At 33.0% G+C, this 12,448-nt stretch overlaps 1 protein-coding gene across 1 annotated transcript in view; it reads right to left on the bottom strand.

Annotated features, from left to right (window-relative positions):
• The window catches only part of NKAIN2 (sodium/potassium transporting ATPase interacting 2), a 507,063-nt gene that overhangs the window by 432,696 nt on the left and 61,919 nt on the right, over positions 1 to 12,448 (bottom strand). The window contains exon 3 of the mRNA XM_057737751.1: positions 5,080 to 5,160. Within this exon, the coding sequence (XP_057593734.1) occupies positions 5,080 to 5,160 (81 nt within the window). The remainder of the gene's footprint in view (positions 1 to 5,079; positions 5,161 to 12,448) is intronic.

Below are 12,448 nucleotides of genomic sequence, written 5' to 3'. Positions count from 1 at the left end.
GTCACAACTAGAGAGAAGCCCACGCACTGCAACAGAACCCCCACTGCAATGAAAAAAGATCCTGCATGACTCAAGGAAGATCCCGTGTGCTGCAACTAAGACCCAACACAGCCAAAAAATAAAATAAAAAATAAAGAAATTAAAAAAAAATTTTGCCTTTTTCTTTCTTCTCTGAGTAAGAAGTGAATTAAAGAAGTTGGATTCTTTGGGGGTGATGATAAATCCTTTTGGACATGTTGAATTTAAGGTGACAATGGAATTGACATGACCCAAGCAGAAAGTTGGAGATGTGGGACTTTAACTTAGCAACAAGGTCAGGACTGAAGATATAGATACAGATCTGGCAGACATACGTGTAGAGATGATAGTTTAAATTATGACAATGAATTGCATTTTCAAGTGAAAGAATGTAGACAGAGAAGTAGAAAGGTCCAAAGACCCTATTCCTCACTTTAGGAGCCTTAAAAGGAAGTGGAACAAGTAAGCAAACAAAAGAGAACTGAAGAAGTAAGAAAATAAGAAGTTTAATTCAATGCACTGTTAAAGGAAAGAAGAGAACAGAGGCAGTTACAGTTTGACCAAATTACAAAAGGTTGGTTCATTTCTATATGGAGGGGCAACTACATTATATTTAATTCTTAATAACGTGTAGGACATTCATCCTATATCCAAAAGCAAAATCTATTTTGATGGTTTGGGAAATAACTTTTTTTCCTAATTCATTTAGTGACAGTTAATTGAAGTTTTCTTAGACCATATGCATTTTACAGTAAGAAAAAAAAATATGAATCCAATCAATTGTCCTCTTGATATTTGTTAAGTCAATTTTTAAATCAATTACTGGAGGTATTCTTTATTAATAATTATACAGATTGTTTTACTTTTTGAAGAGCACCATTAATTCAAATTAAAAAATGATTATAAGAGAGATGTCTTTACGTACCACATTTTTCCATATGAAATCATAAAAGCAAATTTTGATACAAGCATTGATTTCACTGAGCAGAAAACATCCAAATATCAGATATCTTTTTGAAATGAATAATTCTTTTTTTTAATAAAAGGAATAAAACTGAGATTGTTGTAATAGTACATTTTTTTCACACAGCGCTCACATCTGGTTTTAAGGATTTTCCCCGTATTGCCTACAGTGTAGGACAGGTTTTATCCTCTTCCTGTCTCCTTTGTTTACAAGAGTGCAGTTTTGTTCCTCAAAGCTTAAATAAGCCACATTCGTACATAGCTTTTTTATACACCAAATTTTTAAATGAAAATTTATACCTAGATATCAGAAACAGCTATCAAAATTATTAAAACATGACAGCTTCCTAGATGTTGCAATTAAAAGCATTCATTAGGTATAATTAATTGCTCTAGGCTATGTTTAACAAGATAAGTTTCTGATAATATAATGAAGCCTAAGAGACATATACCTGCATCCCTGGTATCAAAGGGTTAAATACAAACAAATTGGGTTAAGTGTAAAATAATCCCTTGGTTACTCTTTAATGATCTGTAAGTTAATTATTTTATTTCTAAAAATAGGTGGTGCATCATTCACTAATGGTGTCCATAAATTACAAAAGTAGAAACTAAGATCTCAAAATAGTCATATAAAGAAAAGTGTTAGGATATAATTTCAGCTTAAGAGTAATTTACAATTATAACACACCCAATAGAATACAGGTTTTTGCAGATACCAGAAGAGGGCCACTTTTTTTCCTGTGTATAACTATTTCAAAAACTATTTCATAAATTTCATTTTCCCAGGTGATGAATCTAATAGGTGAATTACCACATTATAGGTGTTTTCCTTCTAACAATGCACTTTGACGTTAAGTACAGAACAAAGAGCAGATTCCTTCTCTTTTCAAAATATCTCGATTCAGTTGATAACTGGGATTAGTTCCCATTTCTTTCTATTTGATATATGAGCAAGAAAATCACAACTGATCAGAATATTAAGACTATTTATATCAAGAATTCTCAAAACTATTAATCCAATAGTCCAGGTCACATTTAATGCTCAAAGGCAGTTGCCTACAAAGTTAGCAAACACTTTGGGTTACAAATTAAAGTCATCTCTGTTTCATTAACAGAATATCTATTGAAATATCATCCCAGAAAGTAAGAAACTGTAGGATGTTTCAGGATATTTAGTTATAACACTAATACCTAAAGCATTAATGTAAATAATGTAGAAACAGCTATTTTGCATGTTTATTTGTTCCTACCATCCTACGTGCTAATTTATGACATTTCCAATATTTTATTAATATCACTGAGATAAAGTTTTTAAAAAGGAATTTAACTGATTAGTTTCATTTTTCCTTAAATCTCATGGGGATAATAATTAAAATATATTAATAAATATTGTAATAATAATGTTGGATTTACACAGAATTTTTGATGAAAAAATATATTATCTATACAATTACGGGTACAAAGAAAACTGAATATTAACCAGGTCAGCCCTGTGTACCATGTTATTGTAATTAAGCCATTTCATTCCCGAAGGTATGCACTGGGTTCTTTAATGATACTAATATCTGTTTCTCTCATAAGTACATGGCAGATGGTTTAGCAGAAAAAGCAGAAAAGACACTGGAAAGGGACAATGGAAAATTCAAAACTCTAACGGGGTAACTCAAGTTTGCCTTAATATTTCACCTGCTTTTTACCATTTCTTGCCAATATTCATTATGAAGAAATCACTTCTTTACAAAATGTTTTATGGAAATAAACAGAGTTCTCTCACGTATATAAAGACCACAGAATTTCCTCCCTGATTCTATTTACCATGTTTGTCCTTCAGCCTCGAACAAACTGACCCATTCATATGGTCAAACGATTTTATATTTTGGGTGAGGTGAGGGAACAAAAAGTGGTTTATATTCTGTAACCTAAATATTATCAGCAGTTTCAGGAGTCCCATTTTTGAGCTTTCATATATCTGTACATTTTTCAATCACCATTGCTTCCTTCTGGCACTCTATTACTTGAAGAATGTGAGGCAGTTGCAGAAGCTAAAGAATTAAATGGCATAAATACACCTTTCTCAAACCCTTTGAGGAGGAAAGGGAGGAAAAACCCGGTACAGATAACAATATAACTTTGCCCTTTATGGTTTTCTTTAGATTATTTGTTAAAGGGAAATTATTAAATTTTCATGTGCTCTGCAGAGTCTAGCCTTGGTTTATAAGATGAAAAGAAAAGGAAATATTATTAACTACTTCACTGCCATGGGATAATCATTACCTGCCTGTGTGCATTAGAAGAACTCTTAGTCATTTGAGTTGCAACTCTCTTGAATTCTCATGTTTTTGGATGTGCCCTCGCTGTGGTTTCAATGCCCATGTTCAAGGCCATGGGATGCCAAGCTTTATTCTGTGCCTGCAGTCATCACTTGGAGCAGTAAGCAAAATGACAGAACATTCGTGCAGCCAGTCTGGCTCAAATCTCTCCCACCTTTTTTTTTTTTTAAATATTAAACAAACTCTGATCTGCTGGATCAAATTCCTCAGCCAATATGCCTGAATACCTGTCTTCCAATTATTAAGGTGATTATTTAAAATTGAAAATATCATCAAAAGTCACTTTAGAGAGGAATCTCTTTGAACAAAGTGGATTATACAGCAGAGATGTACAAATTCAGTAAGGGATTCAAGTTCTGGGAAGCATGTATGCTTTTCTGTCAAGAAGGGAAAGTGAGTTTTAAGCAGAAAATTGTGTCCTTCCTGGAGCCACCTGAACAATTCCTTTTCAGTGGTCACAGCGTGTTCAGGAAAGGACCGCCTCCTGCCAAGAGTGTGGAGTATGATGCCCGGTAAGAAAACAGCAACGCCGTCCAGCAGGGCAGACACTGCAGAGGGCCACGGGGAGGGCTTGTCCAAACTCTGCTCATAAAAACTACAGCGTCCAGAAGCCTTGGGTCTATTTCATATGGTAACATCACCCTCTTATTTTATTTTTCATCATTTGAAATGAAAAAAAAAAAGTCAAGATGATTTATACTCAGTAGTAAAACAATAAACATACTTGAAAATGCTCGGAGTGCTTTGTGACACCCCTGTATGCTAGAGTATAAATGTGTATTACCACCCCACCCCATCCCCATCCCCTGCCCACCAAGATACACAGCTCTGCAAAGGTAGTTCCTGGCAACTTTTTGGTTCTTTTAGCCTTTTAAAGCAGGTTATCATCTCTGGGTTTTAAAAATGTCAACGTCTTTGCAGGGTCTTCCTGCTCTAAGGGATAGAGAGGTAAAAGACCATTTTACAATCTCTATCTTTTAAAGTTAACATGAAGAAGTACAAGTTCACAGCTCTCTCAAGTGTGTCAAGCAAGATTTACTATTATTTTGAATGGATTATCTCATTTGACTTACTTGCTGTTGATTGTGTTCCAACAGAAGAAGGATGCTGGTTTCAGAGATCTACAAACTGCATTATTTCAATAGTAAAGGCATGTATGTTAGAAATATAATAGCAAGACACATGTGAACACACAAACACACACACACTCATACAAGGATAGCACAAAATAAAGAAAGCTGAATGAAAATTTATTTTAAGTCCTTCCTAGACTATTTTAGGATAAAATATCTATTTTATTCATTTATATAATAAATTATATCCCTCTGGTAACAATTTTATTCAACTGAAACCCACTAATCATCTGAATTATTGCATTGCTATTTGGGTCCAATCAGGAAAGTCTTTAGCACAGTAATAAGCAAACTAAGTGATTTTAAAAATCTTCAGGATTTTATCTCTGAAAAAATTCCTATTCTGCTTCAGAAATTTCTCATGACTCGGTGTTTTAAAAGTATACAGTATGGTCACCGTAATAACCAATATTTCAATTTAGTTTTGCTTAAAATAATAAAAGAACATTTTTGTGATACACGGAAACATTTCTTTGATAGTAGAAATGCAGAGGCGATAGATGAGGACATCTTTCAATTTACCTTCATTTGAGGTGCACCTAAGTGACAAGAGCAGGGTGAGACTCTGCCTTACTTAGGAAGAAGCTTGTTAACACACAACTGATGACTCAGGCAAATCAGATGGCAATTACCTTTGAGAGGTCCCCAGCCTCCAAATAGAAGCAGATAACAAACACATTCCACGTAACCCAGAGGACTAGCCAGACAGCATACTGTAGAAAAGCAAGAGAGAGATAACATAATTAATTTTGAATCAGCTGAGGAAGATTTAAATAGAACTTGAACTTTTGAACACCAAATCTTAAGATGAGTGGGAAATATTAGATATTGCTTCTTTCTATGGAACCGGATGAGATGTACATTTATCTCTAATTTGATTTTTTTCCCTCACTGTTATGGACTCTTACAGTATTAAAGCTCAAATTTGCTTAGGGATAATTTTATCAGTTTTTAGACAAAAGTCATAGTAGCCCACATTTCTGTTTTATGAGGGAATGGTTATGGTTTCTAGACATCAGAAAAAAATGATGCCCCAATAGATATATCAACTAAAACCCACTGAAAGGAGAACTCTTATCTTCCTTTAGCAAGATCAACCCTATGTGTGATAACATGTAACCTTTCCCCAAGTTATCTAGGGTCATCTTCAGAACAGTTTTCATACCCCTGTCCCATCTAATCAGCTTTCTCTCTTTGGCATCTTCTTTCCATGTATCTTTTCACCTTCTTATTTTATCCTCTCATGATCTCCCATTGTAAGGACCATCTATTTATTATCTTTGATTTTACTGTTGTCTATTCAGTGTGCTTCCTTCATCGATGACAAAATTTTCTTGCCAGACATAGCCCTGAACACTCATTTAACTTTTATTAAGCCTCTAGAAGGAAACATGCTAGAAAGACACTGAGGATACAAAGACCAATGATAAATTCTCCCTGAATTCAAGTCAAGTGAAGGAGGTATATTAGACAGTTCTTATACAAAAGAGACAATTCTCACACAAAAATCATAAAAAGATATACAGTCTGAGCTAGAGGAAAGAAGATGAGAGAAATGTATAAACTATGCTGAGAAAAGGTAGTGCTGTAAAGTTTAACAGAAGAGATGAAACACCTTCTGAAAGAGGTGAACCAAGCTAACTTATGGATTTTACCAAATAGAAGTGTGGGAGTTTGGAAAGGCTATGGTGGGAGGGTGCTTGTAAACAAAGAAGGCAGCAGTTGTGAATTAAAAAAAAAAAATGGGACAAGAGGCTACCATGTCATTTCTCTGCTAAATAAATACCAATAGCTCCCATTCTATATGGTGAGTTCCAAAATCTTTATTTTACAGGTTAAGGACCTACATGATCTTGTACCATGTTATCTTTTCAGACACATTTCAGTTCACCTCTCAAGTCATTATGAATTACGGGCACATTGGATTACTTGCTGCTCCATGTACATGGAAAGCTATTTCTCACCTCTGTGCCATTTTCTATGGTATTCTTTAATAATTTTCCCTTTCCTTAAGTATTCCTCGTACCACCTATCAATATTTTATTTTTCTTCAGAGGTCAGTATAATTTCTTGTGTGATACCCAATTAGAAATGGTTTATCCTGCCTTGTGCTCCAATAAGATCTTGCTTGCTCAAATTTCATTCCAAATGTCAATTCTAATTATTTGCATATTTTCTCCAGTGCACAATAATAAGCTCCTTGAGAGAAAAGAGTATTTCAATTTATGCTTACATCTCTAAGTCGCTTACTACTTTGTACATAACAGGTACTCAGTAATATATTGTAAGTCAATCAATGAATGAGGAACAATACGGAAAAAAAATCCTTAACTGTTTTCAGAAGCAGAACTCCTTCCACCCATGCCAGATCTGGTTTCATGAGAATTCTATGATCAATCATGTAGTGTAAGGACTAAGAGCCCTAAATGATAAGTTTATGTAATCATAAATAGTGACTCAGCTGTTTTCCAGGTGATGAGCTCATCTAATTGTTGAATATGTATACTGCTCAGTGAGAATAAAATAAGAGCAAAACTAAATAATCCAACACAAAAGAAGGAGTTTGAGAAGTGAAAGCAGAGTACTGGAAATAGGGTCAGGAAGCTAAGCAGGCTGGGCGTGGAAGTTCAGTTCTAGAGCAGAGGTCTAATGAGATATCTAAATTTGGTCCGTATTATAAAGTTTGAATTTGTTACAATTTTTTTAACATTAAAATGTAGACACTGGACTGTTTTGCAGATTTGGATATTAGTTTTAGAAATATAATGAAGTGCTGGGTCCCACTTTAAGAGTAAGCAGGTGAGGAAAAAAAAGTGCCTAAAAGTTCCTGTGACTTGGTTTACGTGAGTGTAAGAAAGAATGAAAGAAAGCATGATTGATGGAATTGTTTATGTTCTTTGTTCCTGATGACACACTTTCCCTACCTTATTTATAATGGAGAGCTAAGTAAGCACTATTTACTAAAAGACAAAGTAGCAGGATAAGAAAAATACTATTTGGTAAGAGTGGATAAAACATTGTATTACATATATTAAATAGTCAGGTTTCCTGATGAGGCATTAAAGAATGTCAATAGAAAAGCTATAGTTTTTTTATTTTGTAACTGAAATTATATTTTAAGAGCATAAAATGCTGAAAATATTACCTGTATCTCTGTGGTACATATGCCATAATCAAAATTTCATCATATGTTGAGTGTAAAAAAAATTTGGAATTTTCATCCAGATAAATTTAGATATCCCTCATACTAAGTTATCTGCATTTATGTGTTTGCGTAAATGTAAATTATACTTAGTTTGGTTAAGAAAAATCAAGCTGAAAAATTATGCTTTCGTCACCAAAAGTAATAATTTTATGGAAAGATAGCTAAGATAATGGGTCACATGCAAATAAATTGTGTATAGAGATTAAGGACTTGGGACCTAAAGTCTGCTTCACTTAGGAGCTCTACGGTATATGCAAGTCTCACTGCACTTTAGTTTCCTCAGATGTAAAATAGTCTTTTATTATGATGATTGTTACTTCATCCCCTCTCCTTGTTGCAATAATACAGTAGTAATCCCCACATTTAATCTCCTTAGAATATTAAAAAATATAATTTTTATATTAACTGATGCAAAATATTTTCCACTAAATTGAACTTGCAATCAAGACATTATTCCTTAATGAAATATGTTCTTGCTTAGAATGTTTCTTTTTTGATACATGAATGCCAATATTGATAGATGGATGGCATTTTAAAAAACAAACCTTTTTACATTTGGTTTCATTAAAAAATAATTTATTATTTATGATTGACCATACTATATAATTATAAAACATTTTCTATATCATACTTTGAGTTGCTCTTTTATGATATTTATCAGTAATGATTTTGTTCTTTTTTGTACTCCCATTTCTCTTAGAGTAATCCAAAAGTATACGTCCAGAAGGAACATAAATGTCCCTTCTATATCTTTGCATTTATTTGCATTATTTTCATTTTATTGCATACTTCATTACAGACCAATTAGCCTACAATGCACTCTACTTCACTGAAGATTTACAAAAGAGAATTATCACCTTTAGTGGTGTGGCACCTTTAATAAACACATATGTAAATATATATAAATGATCTAAATTATATTAGTTACTTTCTCTTTAAAACTACCACAGTTTAGAAAACTATTACTCAATAATATCATAATTATGAGAAGATGAAAAAGCCTAGTACAATTCAAGTACCAGCCACATTATTTCATAAATGCTTAATTAGAAAAAGTTGGCACAGCGAATCAGTTCATATTTATTAAGCACCGGCTGCATGCAAGTGACTATGACTGATGCTGTAGAGAAACATTACAGGATGTAACTGAGTTGCTTACTCCCCTAAAATGATGTTTATCATTGATATGCAATTGGTGTAATCTACAGGGATGTTTTCAGGTATGATTATTTTTACTAGAAAGCAACACTCACATAAGTTCACCAATATCACTGCTATTTTGCTGCTAGTATAAAAGTAATAATGTAATCAGTTCTAATGAACTATGATAAAAGCATTCCTAAGAAGAATTGTATTAGCAAATCATGTCTTAAAAACAACTCCTTTAAGCAACAGTTTAGAATTCTTAGCAATCAAGTGTTTTAATATTAACAATGAAAATATTTTAATAGATATACATGTATACCCATTAAACAAATATCTCTGGTCAAAATGATTGGACTATAGTCATCTTCTGCTCAGAGTTAATTATATTTTAGCTTTATTTTCTCATCTTCAACAGCAGCATCATTTAATCTGCTTAGGCATTCTCAGCACTTTCTCATCCATTGTTATAATAAAAAGGAAAAAACGGCCCAAATAAAGCAGCTTATTTTCTAATTCTTGATCATCTTATGACCAGTGACAGTCTGCTTTATGATGTAAACCCTGTCTCCTCATTCATAAATCCTGTTACATCTACTTTATGCTATACAAACTTTCATTTAAAAGAAATAGCTAAATAAAATACACTATTACAATTATTAGTTTGATAATTAACCAGAATCTGATAAAAATCCCATTCTAATTATAGATCACACTGCAGATCACAAAGGCAGGTTTCTACCTTCTTATTTTACCAAAGCTGCTATTATATGCTCAAATTTCCTTGTGCTTTTATTTATTTTTTTGTTTTTTTAAAATCTTTATTTATCTATTTATTTATTGGCTGCACTGGGTCTTCGTTGCTACACATGGGCTTTCTCTAGCTGCGGCGAGTGAGGGCTACTCTTCATTGCAGTGCATGGGCTTCTCATTGCGGTGGCTTCTCCTGTTGTGCAGTATGGGCTCTAGGCACGTGGGCTTCCGTAGTTGCAACATAGGGGCTCAACAGTTATGGCTCAGGGGCTCTAGAGCGCAGGGTTAATAGTTGTGGCGCACAGGCTTAGCTGCTCCGTGGCATGTGGTATCTTCCTGGGGCAGGGATCGAACCTGTGTCCGCTTGCACTGGCAGGCGGATTCTTAACCATTGCACCACCTAGGAAGTCCCGTGATTTTATGTTTACATACACATTTTAAGGACCACAAAGCTTTTAGTTCATTTTATAACATTACACTTTCCCTCAATTACAGAAATTTCTTATTGTAGAAATTATTTAAAATTTTGATCATAAACAGGAAACTAGGAAATCATACTTAGATATAATCACTGGTATCATTTTATTCTGTATATTTCCATACACGCTTTTTCCATTTAAATAGGAATCTTGCTCTATATTCTGTTACCTGATATTTTTGCACTTGATTAAAATGTCTCATTGAATATTCTGTAACATATGTTACAGTGCAATGATGCACTGTGAGTTATTCAATGAATTATTATTTAATTCTGTGCTTTTCTTATTGTTCTATTTTGATCAATTCCTATAATTTGGATTTTGCTTAAAAATTTTTAGTTTAATTTGACATATTAAATCACACCTGAAAATATTTTGCTTAAAAAGGCTATTTCTTAGACAGACTATAAATGTTAGAATATCCAATGGGCATTATTTTAATGAACATATAAACATTGCTATTAAATTTTATTCAACTCCAAATAAAAACAGAATCCCCAAAGGCATTTTATTCTTCTTGAAGCAAAAAGTGGAAACTAATTCCCTTAGATTGAAAAAACAATGATACTCATTTAGCATGAAGACACCTGTATATAACTAATATCCTTCCTTTAAACTCATGCAACATGCTTCAGACAAGGATATTTATGGCCCTACAGCCCTAAGGCTAGAAGGATTCCACTGAAAGAACTTTTGATACTAAATAATAATAAATCAAGTTATATAGGAACATCCTAATTGACATATGCAAATAAGAGATTTGAAAGGCTAATAAAATATAAGAACTAGTGAGAAAATACCAATCTACACTTTTAAAAGCTGAAATCTGTGCAGATTAAGAATCAGACAGTAATTTACTCCTGTATGTTTGTATAGCAGGGTTTTAAGATGTAGGTGGTAATGCATAGATCTGAAAGTGATACGTGAGAGAAAAGAAATCTCCTTCGATCTATTAAAAAGGCAACTTGTGTTTTATTGTCACATTCATCACATCTTGTGCCTAGAAGTGACATCAAAAAAGAGTATTCATTTTTTCCTGTTAGCAAACAATTTAAAAGTTATCTTTATTGATATTCTTGGTTTGTGAAATCACGGTTAAAGAATTCTAATAAGAATGGTTTTTCCCGTGTTGCAGTTTTTTGGACTAGCCCAGTAACACTAAAGAAAATGAAATTGTCTCTGGTTCTGGTTATCTAGGAATTTGAAGATCATAGTCAAGATGATATTAGAATGCATTTAAAAAAAAACTATTACCGTGTGAATTCAAATATTTTTATATACCTAATACTGTTTTTTTTTCTTTTTTTTTCTCCATTACTTTAATGTCCCAAACTTCCCATACACAAAATGGTAGACCTAAAATTTGTGAATATTACTTGTTACTTTATATAGCTAAATAAATAAATTAATTTAATTTAATTAAAAAATAGAAGTCTTTGCAGATGTGATTGTTAAAGATTTTGAGATGGGGAGATTATCCCGAATTACCTAGGTGCTCCAATGTAATCATGTGTATCCTTGTAAGTGGGAGGCAGATGGATATTTTATACACATAAACAGACAATATGAATACAGCAGACAGATTTAAAGGTTATGTTAATGTGGCCACAAGCCAAAGAATCCTGTAGCTACCAGACTCTGAAAGAGGCAAGACTCAGATTCCCTTAGAGCCTCTGGACGTAGTATGAGCCTTGAGTTGAGCTTAGTGATACTCATATCAGATCTCTGGACTCCAGGACTGTGAGAGAATAAATTTCTGTTGTTTTAAATCACCAAGTTTGTGAGAATTTGTTACAGCGCCTTAGGAAACTAATACACCCACCTAAATCTTCTCTTCTCTCTTCCATTGACCTGTCTTTGAAATGTAACCCTGAAGAGTATAATACCTAAGTACTTGTGGAGAAATGTAATTATCTTCAAAATTAAGATCCACTTTTCTGGGGCAATTCTGTTTCAGAATTAGTCCATTGCTAATCTTTGAATGGCATGCAAACATAAATATCTTGTTTTACTTATAAGCCTAATGTAATTGTTATGAAAGTCTTTGCTGGAAAATAAAATATTCTTGTTTTATGAATTCCTGTTCTTAGGGTATTTCCAACGTTCTAACAATATAAGGCTGTTTTATTATTTTTCAGAAGTTATTGCATAAAGTTTTAGGATGCAGAAATCAATACATTTAGAATCCTGAATATTTCTAGACTTGTAAGAAAAACTGTCAAAATGAGTTAAATACCTAGAAAAAGATACAATTCAAGTAACTATTGCAACTAACTTTGGAAGCAAGCAAGGGGAAAAGCAGGTGATAGTCATTATCAATATAACAGACTGATAATATTTAGTTGGGAAAATGAATTACACAATATCATTAAAATATTAAAAATCCTAATAAACAAAGAGCAGTCCGAAATTTATTAGCCA

This window comes from Hippopotamus amphibius, chromosome 6 (assembly GCF_030028045.1).
Source record: "Hippopotamus amphibius kiboko isolate mHipAmp2 chromosome 6, mHipAmp2.hap2, whole genome shotgun sequence".
In the NCBI taxonomy this organism is placed as follows: domain Eukaryota; kingdom Metazoa; phylum Chordata; class Mammalia; order Artiodactyla; family Hippopotamidae; genus Hippopotamus; species Hippopotamus amphibius.
This window is presented reverse-complemented; position numbering and strand designations above follow the sequence as displayed.